Here is a 24,388-nt window from a genome sequence, read left to right on the forward strand (position 1 = left end):
GAAGAACTTAAGGAGTGTGTTTGTGAAGATTTTGAAGTAGTTAGCATAGGATGTGAGAGGGAGTTGGCCATGTATAAGTAAAGGGTTATTGCTAGGGGCAGAAGGCCAAACAGATGTTGGATTTTCTCTCGCAGCTCTCAGCAGAAAGAGCTAATCATGGAAATGATCCAAGGTCAGAGAATGAGTAATCTGGGTGAATAAGGCATAATGACAGGTGTGCAGGAAGGCGAGTATGTGGGTCAGAAAGTACTTCAGATTTACCACAGACTCCACACTGGTTGTAAGTGAAGTGAAGCCAGGAGATGATCAGGATCGATAAACTGAGAGAAAAGGGAGGATCAAGGGCCTGGGGTGGTTAGAGGGACTGAGCAGGATAAATAGAGGGCAGTGGGTATAAGAGTTAAGAGTTCCAAAATGATATGAGGGCTGAGATCAGAGTATAGTATACTGAAGTTTATATTTTATGATGAACATTTTGGGATATAGTCAGATGGCTGAAGAGCCAAAGTAAAGGGAGTACACATTTCTTTAAAGGTGATTATATGGGGGGCTTCTGTGGTGGCAGAGTGGTTGAGAGTCCGCCTGCCCATGCAGGGGACACGGGTTCATGCCCCGGTCTGGGAGGATCCCACGTGCCGCGGAGCGGGTGGGCCCGTGAGCCATGGCCGCCGCGCCTGCGCGTCCGGAGCCTATGCTCCACAACGGGAGAGGCCACAACAGTGAGAGGCCCGTGTACAGCAAAAAAAAAAAAAAAAAAAAAGTTGATTATAGGGCTAAAAAAGGTACTCAGATAGTATATCATCTTATTCAACTTTATACCAAATTATAACAAGTATTAGAATGTATGATTTTTTACTCTAACAATTGAAATCATAGCATCAAATTGCTTTAATACAGTTTTGACAGTAAAATTTCAGAATTTCACTGATTTTATGAGTATTTTATTTAACTTGGACTCATCAGCACTTTTTTTTCCCTTTTCTTTCTTTTTCTGCCTTATTTTTCTCTGTAGGCCTCTTACTGAGGAAGAAATTGTTGACCTAAGAGAGAAGCATTATGATTCTATTGTTGAAAAACAGAAAGATCTTGATATGAAAATCCAAAAAGAGGTAAATAGTCTTATGTTGCTTAAGTACATATTATCATAAAGTCTCTGTTTATATGGGAAAGGTGTCATTAAATAATATATTGCATGTGAACAGTCATTGGACCTAAATTTAGATATATAGAGGTGAAAATGATTTAAAAGTTAAAAAATTATTCCAGCCTATAATAATTTGGTTTAGTTTGGTTCAATTTATCAGAAATCATATGCTGCCAATAAGTGAAGAGAATACATTCTTCTGAAAATAATTTCTGAATTCACAAGTAGGGACTCTGGCAAGATACATGCACCTTTGTGTTTAAAACTAACTTTAAAAGTTACTCTGTTTTTTGCAGCCAGTTAAGCCAACTGTGCTCTTTTCCCCATGGGGGCCCAGTGCTCAATGGCTGCAAACAGCAGCCTCCTCAGTAGTGTATGCAGCCTGTTGCCTGTATGGGTTGCCCTAAGGGACCTTGGAGACAGCCCTTTCCAGTGGACATTAATGACTGGCATGCTGTCCCCAATTAGGCTCCAAACAGGTATGCGTGGTGCCTTTGGAGAGCCCCAGGGCACAGTGGCCAGGGTGCACAGTGGCCAGGGTCCACACTGGCCAGGTCATAATGTCCATCCACACCAAGCTGCAGAACAAGGGGCATGTGATTGAGGCCCTCCGCAGGGCCAAGTTCAAGTTCCCTGGCCGCCAGAAGATCCACATCTTCAAGAATTGGGGATTTACTAAGTTTAATGCAGATGAATTTGAAAACATGGTGACAGAAAAGCGGCTCATCCCATATGGCTGTGGGGTCAAGTACATCCCTAATCGTGGCCCCCTGGACAAATGGCGGGCCCTGCACTCGTGAGAGACTTGGCGCTGCCCCCTCCCTACCCGTGCCCACCAATAAACCCTACTTTCTTGTCAAAAAAAAAAAAAAAAAAAAAAATTACTGTTTCACAATAAGTGATTTATTTTTTTTAATCTTTTTTTTTATCTTGGATTTATTTATTCTTAGTAAGTGAACCAAGTACTTCTAACAGTCATAAATGTTATATTTACTTCAATATATTTACAGAGGTGGCCTGTAATTATAGTTTTACATTCACTAAACTAAATGGAATTAGTCATATTCCATTATACATTTAAAAATAGTCTGTTTAGTACCAATTAGTGATTTCAACAGCATTAACTTAACCTACACAATAGATGCTAATATTAGGCTAAAGAAAAATATTGTGTTGAAATTTGATTTTTAAATTTGACTTGCAGTAGATTATCATTAAAGCAGTTTGTATGCTATTATGAATGGCAGGAACTTAAATTTGGAAGTAATTTTTTAATAACTTGATGGTAATAAAATACAGGACATGTGTATCAATGCACCATGAACTTTGTGAAAGCTTAGTTCGCTTTGGTAGACAGTGATATGATTGACCTTAGTTTTAAAGACCTTGCACTAAGGAGGGCCCAAGCCATGAAACTAATCAGGGTGATCGGCATTGGAATGATAGTTGAGAATGAAGATCACTGCATATTCTAAGGAAAGAAACAGTTTTGTATTTATGTAAACTAGGTGATCTACTTCATAATTGAACCTCTAAAGAATTCTGTAACATGTTTATATCATTTGAAGTATTTTGTAAAAAGAGAAATTGAGAAATCACAGAAATTTTAATTCTATTATGCTTTGTAGAGCTGTTATTTTTTTTAATAATTTATTTTTTATTTTATAAATAGAAACATTTTATTTTTAGAGCAGTTAGACAGGTTCTGATTTTTGTTAACCCTTATTGTTTTGTTCATGTACAGTTAGCCTTACAAGAAGAGAAGTTAAGACTAGAAGAAGAAGCTTTATACGCTGCACAGCGTGAAGCAGCCAGGGCAGCAAAGCAGCGAAAGCTCTTGGAGGTGAGGGGAAAAGACCCCGACATATATTAGGGCTGCTTTTCTCCTGATTTTCTTTGACAAATCTTAGTTGGGACTTTTTCCCCCTAGAATCAGGGCTTCTTGTTTAAGAACAAATGTATTTATTCCTATACTCTTAGGAATTTTAAAGGCAAATTAGTTGCTCTTTAACAGCTAGAAATAACATCAAATTATATGCTTGATACTGAATGCTGTTAGCTTTAAATTACCAGAGGCTAATTCTTGTTTATCCCCAAAATGAACTTTATACTTTTCCAAAATTCAGCATTTTTTTGGAAAAATATACTCTTAGATGAAACATTGCAAAACTAACCTTTAAATATCATTTCTGCACCATTTTTTGGTTTATTTTTGTGAGGTTTTTTATTTTTTTTTAACTATTTCTTGAGCTGCTAGACTTTCTTATACTTCCTAAAATTGGGTAAGCTGAGCGATTTTGCCCCATAGGAATACACTGTATTTCTCATCTTTATACTTGTGTCTTTGGGAGATTGGGAGTTTGGGTCTTGGGAAATCTTTGATGTATTACCAGAAAAAACAACAGATTTATCATATCTTACCATGCTGTATTCAAATATGGCATTGTCATAATTCCAGACAGCTATTAATAATAGACATTTATGGAGCCCTGGCTAAGTGTCAGTAACTGTTCTGATTAGTTTACATGTTTTACCTTGTTTAATTGTCACAACAGTTCTAGGAGAAAGGTAGTGTTTTTAATCCCCATTTTATAAGTGATAAAACCAAGGGACAGAGTTGTTACGTAACTTAAGATCCTACAGCTAATAAATGGCAGAGCCAGAATTCAAGCACTGCTTAGCCACTTTTCCATTTAGTACCTTCCTCCATCTTTTGCCTGTGTGAACTCTACTGCAGTGTTAACTGAAGTGTAGTACAAGGATTATGTCACATAATAATTGTAACTTAGATGAACTAAAAAATCATGTATGTTTCCGTGAGATTTCTATGGGATCTGTGCTCTTCATCTCTCTCTCTTTTTTTTTTTTTGGTGTTTCAACAGATTAATTAGATTATGTGAGGGAGTATCTTTTTTATTTTTATTTTTTAGTAAGTTCTAAGTAGTGGGAAAGTTTAAAAATTAATTCACCTTCTACTAAGAAAGGAAAGTATTTTTCTGGTTATAATTTAGACATCTCTTTTTGCTATAATACTCTGCTGCTCACCTTTTAAAGACTAAAATGATTCCATATGCAAAATCTGAGTTCCTGAGTTTTTTCTTCCTTGAATAAATATTGATATGGGAACACATAGCAGTCTGTACACATATGCTGACACAAAGATACACAGATACATGCAAATTCATTTGATTTTAACAGTAGCCCTATGAATTTGCTAGGGCAGTATTATAGCCATCTGTAATGTACAGATGAAGAAACAGAAAATAAAGGACATGCCAGGGACATACAGTAATAACTGTCAGAGTCATAACTCTGACAGGTTTTCTGAATCCTTTGTTTTTATTATTTCTGAGTCAAGCCAGCCAGGTCTTTTAGATCTTTTGTTTAATTGCTACTTATTTCACCCATAATGGAACTTCATATACTGTTTTAACTATTACTTTCTTACCCCTCATCTTTCCAGTTATTAGACGTTCTTAGGTGTAAGAAGGAAGTCAGATACACCAATATATATTTTTTAAGTTATTTTTTAATAACAGTATGAATATTCTGACCACTTAAGGATTATACACTGAAAAATTGAGAGAAATTCTACCCATGAATAAGAGGATATAGAAGTGAACAGTGATTAATTTAAGGAAAAAAAACTTCAATAGAATAACTTTTAAAGTTTTTTTTTCCCCCCAAACTAGAAAATAACACTTTATGGCATTGCATGAATAGTGTTAAAAAACATAATTTTACAACAGAGTGATTTTGTGTTGCATTATGTTTCCAAAGCAAGAAAGACAGAGAGTTTTGCAGCAATACCATCCTTCAAACAATGGAGAATATCAAAGGTAAATAGTGAAATATACTTCTTCCCTTTGTGGTAGAAAATATTATTTCCAAAGAGAACACAGTACACCTCTGGTTGCTTATATACATATTCATGTGTATATGTTGCATTAAAAATGATTGCTTCTTGAAGACACTTGTATGAATACTGAGAACATTTGCTTTCTTTATGTTGGAAAATGATCATCATTTATTTTAAATTGACTTTATTGCACTCTTAAGAGTGGTCACATCTTTCATACAGAATATGATGCAATAGCACACTGAATGCCTTTGGATAAATTGTTTATGCCTTGGTTGTTTGTGTTTTCTTTAACTCCTCTCTTTTCTTATAATAAGTTTATGTGTGATTTTTTTTTTTTTTTGGCTGTGCCATGGGGCATGTGAGACCTTAGTTCCCTGATCAGGGATCAAACCTGTGCCCTGCATTGGGAGCAAGGAGTCTTAATCACTGAACTGCCAGGGAAGTCCCTGTGTGATCAATTTTTAGAAGATACATTTCAGTGTCACATTTCCAGGAGTATTTCCTACTCACTCAAAGAAAATTGTTCATGCTTCATTATTGTAAATTACAAGTTAGACTTATGGCTAAGCTTTGGATTTTGACTTCAAGATGAACCAAAATCTTATTATTTTTCAGTTTATTGTTAGCATTAGGAAAAGTAAGACCTGTTTTGACTAGGTTATTCTAATTGTACAGCAATTATGAATTTGTGTGGGATAGACCTTTTGAAACCAAAATGCCATCATTTAACTTAAGCATGAATTATGTTGTATCTACTATGAATATATAAAAAAAATTATTTCACTTTTATTACAGTTCAGAACCAGAAGATGACTTTGAATCTTGTTTGAGAAATATAAAGTCACAGTATGAAGTTTTTCGAAGTAAGTCTTTTAAAATATCTGCGTTCATTTTAAGGTTACTTTATGCCACATTAAACAGATAATTGAAAATCCTGGCTCTGTTTTTCTAGAAGAACTTCCTGCCCTTCAATTTGTGTTGCCCAAATAAGTCAATTAACTAGTCCTTAATTATACAATTTTATCTTTCCTTTCTAAAAAGGAGTTGGAGAAACAGGAACAGACTCACAGATACAGAGAACAGACTTATGGTTGCTGGTGGAGTGGGGAAGGGGGAGGGATTGATTGGGAGTTTGGGGTTAGCAGATGCAAACTATTATACATAGAATGGATAAACAACAAGGACCTACTGTATAGCACAGAGAACTATATTTGATGTCTCATAATAAACCATAATGGAAAAGAATATGAAAAAGAATATATATGTTTTCACTAAATCACTTTGCTGTACAGCAGAAATTAACATTGTAAATCAACTATACTTCAATAATATAAATTTTTAAAATAAATAAATAAAAGGAGTTGGAGCAAAGAAAAACCTCAGGCTATTTCTGTAGATATGTATAGGGAATCAGGAATTCCTTTTTCCATTTCCACTCTGATCTCACTTCTCCTCCTCCCAGAAAAGGGAAGTAGGTACACAAAAGTGTATTTATTTTACTTACTACAAATTAATTTATAAGATTAAACTTTTCTCCAAGTTTCAAAAGTCAAAACTCCTATGCTCCCCAGATATGGAAGCATAGTAGTGGTTCCTTTTGAAAATATAGGCCGCTTTTCATTTATCATTTTTCTTTTTTTCTTTTTTTTTGCCCTCTTTTGTAATTGACTATTAAAAATACAGCCTAGAGTTCATCATATTTGAAAAATTTATAATTCATTTAAATTTGCATGTGTACTGTGCTATATGGCAAAACAAAAGTAAAAAGAAAGCAGGAAAAGCCCTTTATACTATTTCTAACAGAAACTTACCAATGTAATGATTTCAATAATCGTTTTTTATGATGTTATGATTTGAAGAAAGGTAATTATTGCAAAATAAATGGTTGTAGTAAAAGAGTATAGTTCACCATATCTAATTGTATTTGGTGTATATTCTAGGACTCTCATCAGATGCCACAGTTTTGACACCAAATACAGAAAGCAGTTGTGATTTAATGACCAAAACTAAATCAACTAGTGGAAATGATGACAGCACATCTTTAGATCTAGAATGGGAAGATGAAGAAGGTATTTTATATTTAAAATTTTACCTGAATATTTTTATTTACTTTGTGTTACTTTATAGAAATCTACTTTGTATTTTACTTTATTTAAACTGAAATGAATGCAAGGCCTTGAAAAATCAGTGTAAAAATTTCTTAAACTCTTATATTATTAGTGATTATCATTTGTTGTAAATTGTTTAGAAAGTTTCTCAATTCTTTTTTTTTAATTGTTTTTATTTTTGACTGCATTGGTCTTTGTCACTGCGCATGGGTTTTTCTCTAGTTGCGGTGAGCAGGGACTACTCTTCGTTGTGGTGCGTGGGCTTCTTCTTGCGAAGGCTTCTCTTGTTGCGGAGCGCGGGCTCTAGGTGCGCAGGCTTCAGTAGCTGTGTCACACGGGCTCAGTAGTTATGGTTCACAGGCTTAGTTGCTCGGCGGCATGTGGGATCTTCCCGGACCAGGGCTCGTACCCGTGTCCCCTGCATTGACAGGCAGATTCTTAACCACTGTACCACCAGGGAAGTCTGAAAGTTGCTTAGTTCTTAGTGTTTCTTGAGATTTAGAAAATAAATGTTGTTTCTCATTTTAAGGTTTTTGTAATCCAGCCCATTTTACTCTGTAGGAATTACTGCCCGCTTGTGAGCAACCTAAAGCCAAAATTTAATTAACTTTTGGTTCATAATAAATAAGCAATTTGTTAGTTCTGTTGGTAGTACAAAAGCCATAACACAGACGTGAGTTTGAATTTTACCTGGTGTGTCTTCCCAGCTGTAGTACTTTAGATAGGTTTCTTAATCTCTCTAAACTGCAGTTAGTTCATCATAAAAAGGGAATTATAAACCTACTTTGAAGAATGATAATTCACTATTATATACTGATGGTCTAAAAAAGCTTGGCACATAATAGACAGTCAATAAATATTTGAACAAATTAAATCATGAATGTTAGGAGGAGTAAATAAAATTTATGTAAAACACCCAGTACATAGAGTGGCACATAGCAGGTACTCAAAATTATAGCTAAATGTGGACTTTTTTTTTTAATTTTTAAAAAAATATTCAGCTATTTCACTGAAAAAGGCCCAAGTCTTTATTTTCATTTTAAGAAATAGGTAATCCCAAAAGGAAAAATCAGTTACAGAATATGGAACTTTAACTTTAATTTTTTTTAATATTAAATATTTCATAGAATTTTGAGATGGAATAGACCTTAGATATCCTCTAGTTGAGCCATTTGTTTTATCAATAAAGAAACTGAATAACTTTAGCAAAGATTGCATTAATTTACTTAAGTCTTCTCAGCTAAACACTGTTTCCCCAACCCTATACTTTTGTTACTGTGTATTTAGATCCCAATCTAGATTTTAAATTTATTTTTATTTTAACATCTTGTTCAGTTTGATCTAAAGCCTTTCAGGTGTTTTAAGTCCTGATTTGTTATCCTTGCTGTATGCTAATCAAATTTTTAGATAACATGACTTTCAAGTTTGTTATTCAAGTTATTATAACAGAATTATTAAACTAGACTAGGTAGAGGACAGAGCCCTCTAGAAACCTGATGATGTCTAATCCAGCTTCCTTTAGACATATTATTCAATTAAATACAAATCCACAAACTTATATTAGTCTCCAGCTCATATTTTTATTGTGTCTATAAGGATGATTTAGTTTGCTAGGTTGAGTGTGCGATTTGGGGGGAGTGACAGACAATAGTGATAGATTTTTTTTTCTTTAATGTATTTATTTCACTGCACCGGGTCTTAGTTGTGGTATGCGGGATCTTTAGCTGCAACATATGAGATCTAGTTCCCTGACCAGGGATCGAACCCCAACCCCCTGCATTGAGAACATGGAGTCTTAACCACTGGACCACTAGGGAAGTCCCTAGATTTAAATGTTCTTTTATTATTGTAGGATCTGATTCTTTAAGCTCAGAAAACAAAATTATTGGGTGTGTCTAGAGATATTCTCTTATAATCTCTTTTCCTAGATTTTAATTCTATTAGCAGTGTTGATTCTGCACTCGCAAATTCAAGTTTCTTTTCTGTCCTCCCTCTCTTCCTTCTGCCAAAATGATGTTTTTTTCTTCGAAGATTTTTGACACTCACTTTACTGATCAATTTCTTTCTGTTCAGAATTAGATCTAGAACAGTTTCCCCTAGAAATGTCTCTACTTTGTTATACTAGAGTCAGACTAGCAAAAGCGCACAGACTTGAAGCCAAACTGCATGGAATCTGTTTCTTGCCCCACCATTTCTATTGCTATATGACCTTGGGCAAATCACTTTCCTCTTTCTGCCCTAGTTTCCTCAACTGCAGAATGGGGGATAATGACTGTAGGTAACTTCATAGAGTTGTTGAGGATCAAATCAGTTAATATATGTCAAGTGCAAACAACGTTAACTGGAACCTAGTAAGTGCTGGAAATGTGTATATTGTTATCATTATCATTAGAGTTATTATCTCTGAGAAATAAAATTGTCATCTAGGTAGGAAAGAAGTTTTGCAGACACACTAATTTGGCCATATAAGACTATTAGCAATTGAAATCCTCCATGCATTCTGCTTTACTTATGGCTCTTCAGAAATTTCATCTTACTGGATTACCAGTGTTGCATTAAAACTGTCCTTTGTTGAGTATTAATGTTCACTGTAGGATTATACCCTAACATTTCCCTTAAGAAAGGCTTCCGTATGACTGGCTTTTTAAGTTAATTCACAAATCAAGTCTGATAGTTTAAGTCTTTTAATATAGCTCTTTAAATCTTTACTGAGATTTCTAATAACCCTGCCCATATAATAGGAATGAATCGAACGCTTCCAATGAGAGAACGTTCCAAAACAGAGGAAGACATTCTCCAGGCAGCACTTAAGTATAGCAGCAAGAAGACTGGAAGTAATCCTACATCAGCCTCTGATGATTCCAACGGGCTGGAGTGGGAGAATGATTTTGTTAGTGCCGAAATGGATGATAATGGCAATTCCGAGTATTCTGGATTTGTAAATCCTGTATTAGAACTGTCTGATTCTGGCCTAAAGCAATATGATGTGGATCAACAAAAACGGTAGGGAAAAATTGTGTGATCTTGTTTATCACTTATGACCAAATGTTTAAAACCAACTAGAATGTATAAATGGTTGTGCTGAGCCTTTTTGTAAGAGGGGAAGTAAGAAACATGTTATAAATGCTTATTAGAAAGGAATAGGAATGATAGGTTATATCTGAATTGCTTCAGAATTAAGTGCAATTTCATCATCTGCCTTCTGCTTTTCAAAAACAATTTAATGGTTCTGTCATGTTATTAATTAAATTTCTTTAACTCTTTTCTTCATAGCAATCCTGTTTAATGTTTGTAGATTTTCAGCTTTTAAAATAGTTTTATTAATTTCACCATGAATGCTTTCTTAACTCTGTTTCAGTAGCTAACTGCGAAAATACTAAGGCATTATGTATTAATTCTCAGCAGATGCAAAGGGAGCATGAGGAGGGACTACCAGATTCAGATTCAGAATAGTGTTCCCTTTTCCAGCATCATTTATTCCTATGACTTTATGTAATAGTAGGCACAATTAATTTGAGTAGATGACCCGAAAGGCCGAAGTATCAGTTTCTTTCTACAGTTGTTACATATCCTACTATAATAATGTTGACTCAATCTGAACAAAGTATATGATATGTTAAAATAATCTTTCAGAGTTTGGACACTTAAAGTGAGTAATCAAAAGATATTTAAGAAAATATATATACTTAGGTTTTTCACTTTTCTGTGCCACTATAAACGAATATTGACTTTAATTGATATAGTAAATTTCTAGCTGTCATTTTTTAAAATTCTGTATTTCCAATGAATGGTCTTGAAAGATTTTACACAGAACATACTCTCTGTGCATGATTTATTAAGAAAGGGAAAACCTGAGAAAGGTAATACGGGTATTTCAAAGTAAATAAAATCCTTTCTGGTATGAAAGAATCCATTGATTTTATTAAGCTTTCCTTTTCCTTGTAATTACACGGTACTTTAATGGGATGGAACTAAGTAAAGCAATATATATAACTGAATTTTACAATATCCAGTTAAGTTTTCTTTTCTCTAAAGTTTACATATCAATTTAAAAGGCCAAGGATATAAGGCACTCCCTGATTGCTTGTCTTGGTTTTGCTGAGGATTGAATATGACTTTAGTAAGCAAACTGTTTTTCAATTTTTCCTTAGTGTTTTTTTTTCTTTTTCTTGCAACAATGACAGTGCATGTTCTTGAAAATATAGGAAGGTCCAGATATAAATAGTAACTTAAAGTTCTTGCTATACTTTAAAAATATCATGTGGCCCTTTCAATATTTGAACTGCTGGGCAATGACATCTATAGTTTTGTCACCTTTTTTTATCTCATAGAAATAAATATGATACTTTAAATATGTAAATATATTAGGTAATGCTGTTATTTATGTCTCAACATAATTTAAGTTGTAGCTATGTCATTGGAAATATTTTAAAGATAATCTATATTCACGTTGCCTGTGTTATGCTTTTTAAAGTTTGTATACATCAGATGTATATTTTTGGTTTGGCATAAGCTACTATTGTAATTTTTCTTGGCATTTTGTTCATAAAGAATTTTTTGAAGGAATGGTAACTTCTCAAAGATTGTGAATAAACACATTTTTACATTTAAAAATAATAAATTATTTGCTTATTACTAGTTTTACTCCATAAACATGCAACAGTTTTGACTCCTGGCTTGTAATTATTTTATTAAATCTGCTGTGAAGACAAAAAGGAATGAATTGGTAAAGCAGGATGGAACTAAACTTGAAAATGTGTTTGAACTGCTAAGAAAAGGATATCAATTTTCTTGCTTTATATGTTTATAAAAAACACTAGAAATAACATTTATTCAGCAAATATTGGAGAATCTACTGTACCTGGTAGGGTGTTAGAGAGAGTGAATTTTATTTGATGTAGAATAGGAAGCCACTGACTTTTTGTAAGCCAGAGTGTACAGTGATCAGATTTGCATTTTTGAAAAATTCCTCTAGCTGCTGCTATGTAGAGAATATGCTGTAGGAGGGCACAAGTGGATATATGTATCATACTCCCAGTGGGACATGGTGTGGCTTGGATTGATCATTGCTATAGGAATGCAGAACAGATTGCCTTTAGAGGTAGACCAACAAGATTTTTTTTTCAGTTTTATTGAGATATAATTGACACAGAGCACAATATAAATTTAAGGTATACAGCATAATGATTTGACTTACATACATCGTGAAATGATTATCACAATAAATTTAGTGAACATCTATCATCTCATAGATACAAAATTAAAGAAACAGGAAAAAATTTGTTTTTCTTGTGATGAGAACTCTTGGGATTTACTCTCTTAACTTTCATATATAACATACAGCAGTATTATATTTATCATGTTGTACATTACATCCCTAGTACTTATTTATCTTACAACTGAAAGTTTGTACCTTTTGACTGCCTTCCTCCAAATTCCCTCTCCCCCTGCCCTCCACCTCTGGTAACTACACATCTGATCTCTTTTTCTATTTGTTTGTTTGCCTGTTTTTGAAGTATAATTGACCTACAACACTATGTTAGTTCCTGTTACACAACATAGTGATTTGGTATTTCTGTACATTTCAAAATGATCACCACGATATATCTAGTTACCATCTGTCACCATACAAAGATATTATTACATTGTTATTGACTATATTCCCCACACTGTACATTTCATACCCATTACCCATTTATTTTGCAACTGGAAGTTTTTACCACTTAATCTCTCTCACCTATTTCTTTCCTCCCCTTACCCACCTCCCCTTTGGGAACCACTTGTTCTCTGTCTTTTTTATTTTTATTTTTTTTGCGGTATGCGGGCCTCTCACTGTTGTGGCCTCTCCCATTGTGGAGCACAGGCTCCAGACGTGCAGGCCCAGCGGCCATGGCCCACGAGCCCAGCCGCTCCGCGGCATGTGGGATCTTCCCGGACCAGGGCACGAACCTGTGTACCCTGCATTGGCAGGCGGACTCTCAACCACTGCGCCACCAGGGAAGCCCCTGTTCTCTGTCTTTAACTCTGTTTCTTTTTTGTTATGTTTGATCATTTGTTTTTTAGATTCCACATATAAGTGAAATCATACAGTATTTGTCTTTCTCTAACTTATTTCCTTTAGCATTATACCCTGTAGGTCCACCCGTGTTGTTGCAAATGGCAAGATTTCCTTTTTTTTTAATGGCTGAGTAATAGGCACGCACACACACACACACACACACACACACACACACACACACACACACACACACACACCATGTCTTCTTTATCCACTTATCTATTGATAGGCACTTTGGGCGCTTTCATATCTCTTCTATTGTAAGTAAGGCTGCAATGAGCATTGGGGTGTATATATCTTTTCTAATTAGTGTTTTTGTTTTCTTCAGATAAATATCCAGGAGTGGAACTGCTGAATCATATGGTAGTTTATTTCTAATTTTTTGAGGAATCTCCATACTGTTTTCCATAGTGGCTGCACCAATTTACATTTCTACCAACAGTGCACAAGGGTTCCCTTTTCTGTACATCCTTGCCAACAACTTGTTATTTGCTGTCTTTTCGATAATAGCCATCCTGACAGATGTGAGGTGATACCTCATTGTGGTTCTGATTTGCATTTCCCTAATGATTAATATTGAACATCCTTTTATGGCCTGTGAGCCGTCTGTATGTCTTCCTTGGAAAAACGTCTTCAGATCCTCTGCCCACTAACTGTAGGGTAATGCATTCAGCATGGTGCCCTGGCGACCTTGCTCACTTTGCATATCTGCATAGCCAACACTCAACCGTAGTCTGACCCAAGTCTTGACAGAAACCCCTACGGTCCTTCCTGGAACATGGCAAGACAGGCAGTCTTAGAGGAGCCACCGCAAGGCCGTTTATCATCTGCCTCCCTGGCTTGCAGAAGGCTGCCGTGAGGCAGTTTCTCATCGCGCTCCCTGGTTCCAGCAAGGCAAGGGATGTCCACCTCACCCGCATTCAGGTACAGATGGAGGCTAACAAGGCTGCTTGGTTGGAGTTTAGAGTTGGTTCCTCAGTAACAGAGCTGCCCTCCACTGAAGGCATCTGTCATCCAGCCCACCCCGGTTCAGTGTTAGCTCCAGACATCCCTAGCGACCAGGGCTGCGGGACACTGACTCCTCACTGGTCCTGCTTTTGCTGTGTAAGTAATAAACTGTTTAAATCTATTCGAGTTCATTGCCTTTCTGTTGGCCAAATCTATGGAAGTATGACAGCTGAACTAGCAGCTACGGCTACTCTTGATGATAACTTCTTGGTTTCTGACTTAATAAGTATAGTGGGAGGAACAGGTTTGGGAAATTGGAGGAAATTAAGAGCTCTGTTTTGGAAAGTTAAATTTGAGGTATTTATTTAAAAAAACCTGAATGAAGATGTCTGCCAAGTAGGTGATGGGATATAAGTCTACAGCTCAGAGAAGAATAGGTACAAGTTTAGGAGTCGGTAGTAGGTAAATAGTAAGTTAAGTAATTATTCCAGCTGAGATTCCCCTGAGGAAGCTGACAGGCCGAGAAGCCCAATTAAGTGCTGCCCTTCAGAAGTCGCGGGTAGAGAACAAGCCAAAAGAAGCAGATACGGGAGGAATTCGAGGAACCAAAGAATGTGGTGTCACCAGAGCCAGAAAGAGAGGAGTCAATGATATCAAATGCTGCTTGGGCACTGAGAGAAAGGGCACGTGCATCAGCTGGGCTTGGGAACATGAATATTGTATGTTCCATTTTTTCAAATGAAGGGATGGAAACTGAGAAGTATCTTGTAAGGGGCAAAGAATAAAGAATGGCCAGCGTAGACAATTTATTTGAAAAGTTGCAGTCAGAGCAGAGAAATAGGGTAACTGGAGGGTATATGGAGTTGTGTGAGTGTTTTAAGATGCTAGAACTTTTAAAATGGTATAACCAGGAATTATGCCTGCTTTTATTGTTTTTTTCCAGTAATTGGAGCGCTGTGTGACTTGTGGGGATCTTAGTTCCCAGACCAGGGATTGAACCTGCGCCCTCGGCAGTGAAAGCGTGGAATCCTAACCACGGGACTGCCAGGGAATTCCCATGTCACACCTTATTTTGACTGTCTAACCTCATAAGTTTTCTGTTTTAAAATATTACTACCTTGATTTGGGTTTTTGAGAAATGATTCCACTAACAGTATTAAGAAAGCAGTTGTGTTCCCCTGCATCTCACGATGATCTCTTCTATGAAGATGCTAGTAAGCAATGCCAAACTGGCTCATCTCTAGTCCCTCAGTGGCCTTCCACCAGCAACAAAATGTTGAAACCAGCATCAGCGCTAAAACCACTGCTTTCCTATTTTTTTCACCAGTGTCCCTACCCTAAATGCATTACTTAGAGAGATACCTGGCCAAATAAATATTTTCATGTAGGTTGGATAGTAGAATGATGAGTGATTGGACTTGGGTACAACTCATACCAACTAGAAGCCCAGTAAATTCCAATCACAATTTTCCAAGTGTTCATCCTCTGTCATCACCTCAAATGGAAGATCTAACTGTTTGAATCAGGCTCCAGAAAATAAAATAGTAACCTCACCTGTTATTTTAACAGATGATAACAATTACTGTAAGGAATTAAACAAGTGTTAGAGAACTGAAAATGTTTAAAGGGCCATGAGATAACATGGAATCAGCTACCAAATATATACACACGAAATGTGAACAACAGTTATCTCCTGGTAGTAAAGATTATAGCTAATTTTTCCACAAGGCATATTAAAACTAATACTACTAATACTACACTCATGTTAGAGCCTAAAAGTAATGCTTCTTCAAGTCAGTCAATGCAGTAGATAGTAGACAGAATCTTCTAGAATATGGTTATATAATCACATAGAATATGATATTTCACCATTGGAAAGCACCCCCTTGTCATAAAGTTTCAGGTTCAAAAAGAGACTGCCTATGACTATAACACTGGCACCAATTAATACACCCCTTTACTTAAAGAGCCCAAGAAAAATCAGTTTCCTGGGACAAGTGAGTCCTTAAGCGGTGAACAGTGAGTCTCACAACTTAGCTGCAGTACCTAGTATCAAACACCAACTGTTTTGTTTGCCCTCACCCACACCCCACTGTGGCCATTTTTTGAGAAAATGCTTTTCTTATCCACATTGTCACTGACTGGAGCAGCCATTAGTTAACGTGACCTGAGGCAAGTTGATTGGTAGATGGGTGGGCACCTGACCCAAGCTGACCCTTCTCTTGGACTAGAATTAGGAGATGAGGTTCTCTTTGAGTGGGTGATTGGTAACATATAGAACTTGGGAGCTACTGGTGGCCATGTGCCTCCATGCGGGGTGAGGAACAAATAACGGAGCCAGTATGCGTTGAGGGTCACAGCTGGATGTGTCTGAATCCCCAGCCACAGCCTCTGCCTGCGGCCTACTGCAGTCCTCCCTTAGAGCAGTCTAAAAACAGTTCCTCCCTTTCTTCAGAAAGAGTTTCAAAGAAAATGGTTAGAGAATTAAACTTTGACTTTATTATGTACACGGATGCTGTTAAAATTTTGAATTCATGGAATTTAAAACTCTAGTACATAAAAAACTATTTAAAATTTGGTAAGAAAAATGAAAAATTGGGAATCCCTGGCAGTCCAGTGGTTAGGAGTCGGCGCTTCCACTGCCAGGGGCCAGGGTTCAATCCCTGGTCGGGGAACTAAGATCCCGCAAGCCGTGTGGTGCAGCCAAAAAAAGGAAAAAGAAAAAGAATTCTAAATTTAACACAGTGGCTCGTTAAAATGTTTAAAATATTGGTTTTAGATACTGAATACAGACAAGGAAAACGGTATTCTTGGGAATAAACAGTATAAGTCTATAGAGAAAAAAAAAAACAGAAAATCAAGGTATTATTGCTCAAATAAGTCTTCCCATATTAAAACCACGATGACACACTAAAAAACATTATGCTCTGTTCCAATACTCTGGTACTACAAATACCAACAGGCTACAACACCCATAATAACTTGTTTGTAGCCCTGACCTTGAAAACAAATGACTACTGTGAAATAATATGACCAAACCAAAACGAAACAATATAAAACATAGGACCAAAATCAGGCATAAAAAGAAAGTAACATAACTCTTTTGAGAACACTATTCCTTCATCACAAAGGATACTATCTGTACATTAATGCTCACAGATATACACTTACAGTAATTCTTCACACATCCAGCAATGCAACAGGTGACTAAATCAATGACTAACACAAGTTACAGAGTTCAAATGATAACACCAGATCTCAAATTTGACAAAGTAATAGATGACAGTAATATACTACACTAAGAAACTCTTAATAAGTGGACTGTCTGTAAAGTGTCTACAGAGTTCTTCATCCTTCATGATTCCCTTAACCCTCTGAGTTTACCATTCATTTTCACCCATTTCTATAGGAGAATTGTTTTGGGTGGAACAGGATGAAAAACTGCCACACTCAGGTGTGGGCTTCTGTGGTAGCCAGTTGTTCTCTTGCAAGAGTGGTCTTGTAGACAAAGAAAATTGAATCTCAAAAAATTCTAATGACTCTCCATCTTCCTTCTCCATCAGGAACTGATAGTTCCCAAACCTAACCAGGCATTTGTGTGGCAGGTCCATTTTATTTAGGTAGCCCAGCTCCTTGTTGTCCACAATCAGATTGGTCTTCTTACTCATATTTTTAATTTCAAAAGAGAGAACTGAGCTATCAAACTTTTTAAATAGCTGCAAAGAAAACTGGACTCGGGAAACCTGTTTGTCCCAAAAGGTATAATGACAGGTGTTGGAACTTCGGCCAAATTTCACCACTTCGCTGGAGGGGAGTTTTTCTCGGTTAAAAAACCTTATTGATTGGAATATTCCATTTTGCTGGTGGCCAGGATGGTAAACAGTCATCTGGAGACAAGTTACTGTCTCTTCTGTGTCGGCATCTTCGAAACTGGACATGATGTACACCAGAATCTGACCCGCCTGCAACAGTCAAGTCAGCACGTTAGTTCACTCCCATACATCAGGCATTGAGATCTCTGATTCTAATATTTTGATGAAAATCTTCTGATTTATTTAGACTTTAAGAAAACAATACATAGGCAGGATACTTTCAGTTAATGAGTAGGTATGTGAAATCTTATACCAAACCCCATACAAACTGGTGCATTACTTTTTCCTCTCTATTTTTCATTTCTAGTTTGACAGTAAGACCATACATATAATCTGGACGATAACAGGGAATGACTATTGATAAAGTAATTTGGGGGGAGCATAAAGAAACTTCCGTTCCTTTTTCATTTAAATAGAGTGACTTGGTCCCAGACCAAACATGACAGCTGTACTTTAAACATAAAATCAGGAATAAAGAAATGAGGATATAAACATGAAGGAACCTACAGTTTATTAACTGAATTAAAACTTAAGGTATTATGAAATTTTGTATTGTTTTGGGTGGAACAGGATGAATAACTACCACACTCAGGTATGGGCTTCTGTGACTTTTGAGGTATTATGTATTATCCTGATTAAAGACATGTAAAAGTTATATACAAATAACTGCAACATTCGTCCTTTATATCCTGACTTAGATTTCTAGTAGGTAAAGGGTTAGAAATAGTAAATGCTTTAAAAGTTTACTTTATTCTATAATTTTTTAATTTAGACATTACACACTTTTTATTTTTTTTTAAAAAATCTCCATGAGGTAGTTCTAAATATCATAGTCTGTACTTGTACTGGAATTATTTATTTTTGTCAATGGTTCCTACTGACTGGACAGACAAACTGTCATTAGCCACAAGCAGGTCAATCTAACTGCTGTTAACCCATCCCTCTAGAGTGCATGGCCCCATGGTGCCCTCCACCTCCAACTCACTATATGTACCTTTAATAATCAGTGGAGTAGTTTAAGCAGTAAAACAGACAGAAGAATTAATTATTAAAATCTGTGAGGTTATTTTGACCCCAAACTGCCATTTTAAAACCAGTTTATTTTAAAAGAATTACACGCACATGATTTAAAAATACAAACACTGAAAAAGGATTTTTTAAAGTATCTTCCCTTCACCCTAATCCTTTTTTTATTTTTCTAGAGTCAACCACTATAAATGTTGCTTTTATCCTTACAGAAGTCTTCTTTACACCCCAAGCAAAACTCTGTGTGCACTCAAAGACACATAACACATTTCTACACAGAGAGAAAAAAAATTCTTACACAAATAGGAACATACGGTATTTAGTTCTAGACCTTGTATTTTTCAATTAGTAACACAAATGGGTGATTTTTTCCATATCTATACATGTAAATATACCTCAATCTTAAACAGCTGCATAGAATTCCTTTAATCTAGTGTGGTAGTAACTTATACCAGTAGTTAGAGTGATGCTGAGTGCTCCCTGCATTCCTTAATACAGTATTTACAGTGGGGTTTGGGGAGCAATAGCCTTAAGCGAAGTTGATTTGTAGTTTTACTGGTTTTTGTTTGCCATCTATATTAGATATTGGTATCAGAATTATGCTGGTTAAAAAGAAAAAAACAATGTTTTCCTTTCCATGCTTGCTGCAATTTACTTTTAAAATACAATCTTCTGTTTTGCAAAGTTGTGTTGCAAAAAGTCAATTTATTCAATTACTTAACAAATAACTAAGCAAAATTTCTTTTTTATTGATTTAGAAACGTATTTTTAGTTTTAAATTTACTTTCATAATAGGTTCTTTTTGGACATTATTTTATCATATTGCCTTACCCAAGCAACAAATGTCCAGCTATAAGCAGAAAAAGAGAAAGGAATGCTCAGAATCTTGGAGCAAGGGTGATAAAAATTACTATGAAACCAAAGGCAGCAAGAATTAACACACAGTGGGTAGAACTGGTTAATCACCATGATTTGAAAATACTTTAGTTACAATAATAAAGTCGTTATTCAAGAAACGGACAGCTTAAAAGAGAATAAATATAATAAATCATGAGATGATGCAATTAGTGGTTGACAAGAAAACAATTAGCTGATAACAAGTAAAGAGCCTAAAAAGAAAGAGCAAGAATCTGTCATGATTTCTGCCTTGTCTAGGATACACTGCCATCACTAATTCATTCTTGGACTTTGGACAATAACAGTTCCAAAGGGAGACCTGGATATTAAAACATGGTATATTCTGGATACAGTCTTTTGGTAACACCCAAATTTGTGTTTTTGTGTTTTTTACATAACCTAGTAGCTTAGAATTAATTCAGTCTTTTGAGAAAATCCACCATCAAGAAAATTTTGCCCCATACAGGCTCTTATGCCTAGTACCCAGGGGAGATATATTAAAGGAAAAATTTGGCACTCTGGCTTATAAATCAGTGGCTATAAGTGTCTTGGGGTGACTCAATTCTCAGGTTTTGATGAACTTCTGGGTTCACAGTTGTAACCTGTGTTACTGTCAAGTATTTGCTGCCCCCCACTACCAGGCCTATCTCTACTGGTTCAGCCCCTTTAGAAAGATGATACTTCCCACTCCAGTGACAACCATATCAATGAAATGTGAATGGAAGTAACATGAAGCTTATTTCCAAGCACAGGTTTTAAAAACCACTGTGTAGATAGACCTGCCTCTTCTCTTTCCGTATGCCACATCGGTGGTCCACAAAAGTAGCAGCTCAGCGTGGGGTCCCAGAGGGAAGGGCCAAAGACAGAGCCATAGAGACTCATAATATAAGCAAAAATTAACCCTTCTTGTAAGGTGTTACTGAGCCATAAGGTACCCTGACACATGCACTCACCTATCTTATGAATGTATGAAACGATAACAAAGACTGACAGTAACAAAGGCTGCTACTTACTGTATGCCTTTCATGTGCCAGGCACAAGGCTAGCCCTTTATACGTACTGTCTTACTTAATTTTCAAAATAACGCTATGAATCACCGCTTCACAGATGAGGGAGCAAAGTCTCAGAGGGTTTATCTAAGTAGCCCAGGTCACAAAGACAGTGTCAAAGGCAGGATTCACACAACGGAAATGCACCCTCTCTCTTGCCCACTACAAACATTACTCGCAAATACCAGTCACTTCACAAACTATAGCAGCTGACCAGTAGAGAAGAAGGCCACGGAGGTGTCTGTCAGAACTAGCAGGACACCAACCTAGAATCTAGTGTTGGGGATGCAAACACATTGTTACTGGCTCCTCATAAGAGGAAGAGGCTGTGAAGCACCAGGTTACTTCGATTATCAGTTAACCTTAAGCCTGGGTGTATGGATGTTGGCAGGTCACTAGTAATTATGGTGGGTTGTTAGGGAGCTCCAAAGGTGAGGAAACCATGGTATCTGACCTCAAGGAACTCAGAAACTAACCTATTCATTAGTCTGCAGAGCTGCAAGTTCCCTCTACAAAGTGACCTGAATCTCTGACATTTCAGAGTGGTCAGTAGAAACAGAAAAGACAGAAACTAACAAAAAAAAACTAAAATAATAAAATTGTTGGATTTTTTATTTAAAAAGTCACTAGTGTGCAGGTGCTCAAAAGCAGCTTTTTCAAATCTGTTTGGCCTAAGTTATCAAAGAAACATAGTAACAATGAGCTTATGTAGTGGTATCAGTGGTTACCTCTGGAGAGGGAAACTGGGATCTATGGTGGAAAGGAGACTTGTCACTGCACACTCTGTACTTTCGGAATTTTATACCATGTGCATCTAATATCTATTCAAACATATAACAAATACTTTCTTTACAAAGTCACAAACCATCTGATTTTTATGGAACTAAATGGAGTTGGAGATTATCATCAAAGTGGGTTTAAACCATTATCTCTGACATCAAAAAGCTGTAAAACACTGTAATGATGTCTGACATACAGTAATATTTGTGTTAACAAATGAACTACAATAACTTTGCTGGCACTGAGCTAATAGGAAGGGAAGAGAAACTTGGAAGCACAGCAAAAGACAACTATCCTGACCCCCCTCACCAGGTCATCACCCTGTAGTGTGGCTTTGAAGACATCCGTGAACGCTACTGTTCAGCAGAATCAATACTTACTTAAGCAACAGGTCTTGCTAAAGGAGTCGTGAAAACCAAAATCAACAGGAGGAAAACCTTAGTAAAGCTCAGTTTTTGCCGGAGACGATGTCTTCTTTCCCCCACCGTGCCTGATTGGCCTGTAGCCGGCCAACATTGCAGAGTCCGGTTCTCTGTGGCTGCGGACTTCTGCTGCGAGGCTCAGGGTGTATTCTCGCTCCAGAAAATTTGGGAAATTCCTCCTTTCAATCTGAAAGCTGGAGAAAGTCCCAGGAAACAACGGATTACGTTATTTTCCTAACCAAACAGGCTGAAGCAAGGCAGGTCTACATGCAATTGCTCGGTGAGCTACACTTCATAAATGGAATTCCTTTTTGTTTACTGATTGGGGGGTGGGTAACTTTGCAAAGCACGGGAAAGTACAAGTAAAACCCATCTCCAATATTTCCTTTCAGAGCTCCCTCGCTCCATTTATAAATATTCCTATAGTTTGTAAAGCTGGGATCACTCCGTGCGTCTGCCCGCAGCCGAGTACGCGGGAGGAGCAGGAGATGACTCTACACAACGCCCCGGAAAACCCCTCGACAAAGCTTCCCTCTCCGGGCGATAAGCAGAAAAGACGCAGTCCCCACTTTACACCCCAGACCGCCCCTAGACAGGTACCTTGGGGTCCCAGAGTCCGTGAACTTCCCTTTGCTTTCCGGGCTCGGCACGAGGTTAATGGACGCGACCTGGCGGAGGCCCTGGATTGGGGGGTGGTCACCGCCCGCCGGCCGCGCCGCCGCCACTCTGCGGTCTGGGGTGCGAGGAGGGGGAGCAGGTGTGAGCCGAAGCGGAAGGGACAGGGCCGAGCGGGGAGAGAGGGACGCAGACGCAACCCAGCCGGGGCCGCGGGGGACTGCGGCTTTCAGACGCGGAGGCGCGCACGGCGACTCCTTCCATCGGCCGGCCGAGTGCGCCGCCTCCGCTGAGCCCTTAAGACCGAAAGCGCGGAGGTTCCTAGACTCCGCCCGGCCCTTGCCAGCCCCACCCCGTCCCCCGCCCCCCGCCTTCTCCGTGTCCGACGCTGCCCTGTCAGACCAGAAAGCCCAGCCTCCAGGTCGGGTGGGATGCGAGGTAAGCCGGCGAGGACCTCACCTCCCAAACGAGGGCCCCTCCGAAGAGGGTGTGCCTTGCGAGCCGGATTTTGAGAAGGGGACTGAATCTCTTCAACATTAAGGGCGACTTCCCCACACACATTGCGAGTGTTGGCCTGGGACCGTTGTGGGGAGAGGCGAGGAGTTGACAGGTGCGGGACGCACGTTACTCTTATGCAATCCTCACAGTCGGGAGAGTAGATCCACTTTACAGATGAGTCAACTGAGGCCCAGAGAGTGATTAAGTTTCTGAGCGAGGAAGAGGCAGAACTTGCTCCAGAGCTCCTGATGAGCCTCTCTCCCCATCGTACCTGAAGGCAGTCCTCACTCAACCACCCAGGGTCTCGGGTTCCAAAAGTAAGGGCTAGTACCTGGTACAACAGGAAACGCTCAATCTCCCAGGGTCCTTTATAGCTTAGAGTAAATAAGATGATACTATTTTCCTGCCTCAGGGAGAAGATCTGGGATGAGCGAAAGGTGTAGCGAGCCTAAAGACAATAGGTGTCTAGAGGGAGACAGGAGACTGTATGAAGAGAAAAAGGGCTGAGAACAGCAGTGGGGGGACAAAGCTTCTGGTGACCGAGGTCATACTGGCTTACTTACTTCAAGGCTTGGGAAACCGCCCACCAACTCTGGTAAATGTCTGATGGAAGCCGCTCATTTGTCTGGGTTCCGTCCTTGACTTGAGGAGAGCGCTTGTTTATGGGTCCGTTTCACTGGCAATAAAATAACAGTGATTGGGCTTCCCTGGTGGCGCAGTGGTTGAGAATCCGCATGCCGATGCAGCGGACGCGGGTTCGTGCCCTGGTCCGGGAAGATCCCACATGCCGCGGAGCGGCTGGGCCCGTGAGCCATGGCCGCTGAGCTTGCGTCGTCCGGAGCCTGTGCTCTGCAACGGGAGAGGCCACGACAGTGAGAGGCCCGCGTACCAAAAAAAAAAAAAAAACCTGAGAAAAAAATAACAGTGATTATTTTACAGTTCTACAGATTTTACTTTTTTTACTGTTATTCAAGATAAAAGTTTAAATAGAGTAACAATAGCATTTACAGAGAAACATGAACATCGTTCTTTGATAATGAAAATGTCTTTGCTGTTAAAGGAACACAATAGGACTTTATGTGATGAAAGTTTACTAGATATTACAGGAA

General features: G+C 37.9%; 2 protein-coding genes and 1 non-coding gene across 5 annotated transcripts in view; 2 read left to right on the plus strand and 1 right to left on the minus strand.

Annotated features, from left to right (window-relative positions):
• AP1AR (adaptor related protein complex 1 associated regulatory protein) overlaps positions 1-14,301 on the plus strand; it is a 38,463-nt gene extending 24,162 nt beyond the window's left edge. Inside the window, exons 5-11 of one of the 3 annotated variants that reach the window (XM_067036491.1) lie at positions 1,013-1,109; positions 2,889-2,987; positions 4,925-4,983; positions 5,802-5,869; positions 6,947-7,075; positions 9,856-10,117; positions 13,501-14,301. In XM_067036491.1, coding sequence (XP_066892592.1) covers positions 1,013-1,109; positions 2,889-2,987; positions 4,925-4,983; positions 5,802-5,869; positions 6,947-7,075; positions 9,856-10,117; positions 13,501-13,504 — 718 coding nt within the window. In that variant the 3' untranslated portion in view covers positions 13,505-14,301. Of the gene's footprint in view, positions 1-1,012; positions 1,110-2,888; positions 2,988-4,924; positions 4,984-5,801; positions 5,870-6,946; positions 7,076-9,855; positions 11,113-13,500 lie in introns of those variants that run through there. The other 2 variants (XM_067036490.1, XM_067036492.1) reach the window with 2 other exon arrangements.
• LOC131759024 (small nucleolar RNA SNORA70) lies at positions 1,435-1,569 on the plus strand. The gene has a single exon (XR_009336359.1). It is a non-coding gene; the product is annotated as a small nucleolar RNA SNORA70 (small nucleolar RNA).
• Positions 14,302-16,596: 2,295 nt separating the features above from the next.
• Positions 16,597-23,076, minus strand: TIFA (TRAF interacting protein with forkhead associated domain). Its single transcript, XM_059066661.2, has 3 exons — positions 22,767-23,076; positions 22,125-22,360; positions 16,597-18,082 (listed from the first exon to the last, which is right to left on the minus strand). Exon 3 carries the CDS (start codon positions 18,056-18,058, stop codon positions 17,501-17,503), a length of 558 nt encoding a protein of 185 aa, XP_058922644.1. The 5' UTR covers positions 18,059-18,082; positions 22,125-22,360; positions 22,767-23,076; the 3' UTR covers positions 16,597-17,500.
• Between the last annotated feature and the right edge of the window lie 1,312 nt (positions 23,077-24,388).

This window comes from Kogia breviceps, chromosome 6, assembly GCF_026419965.1.
Source record: "Kogia breviceps isolate mKogBre1 chromosome 6, mKogBre1 haplotype 1, whole genome shotgun sequence".
In the NCBI taxonomy this organism is placed as follows: Eukaryota; Metazoa; Chordata; class Mammalia; order Artiodactyla; family Physeteridae; genus Kogia; species Kogia breviceps.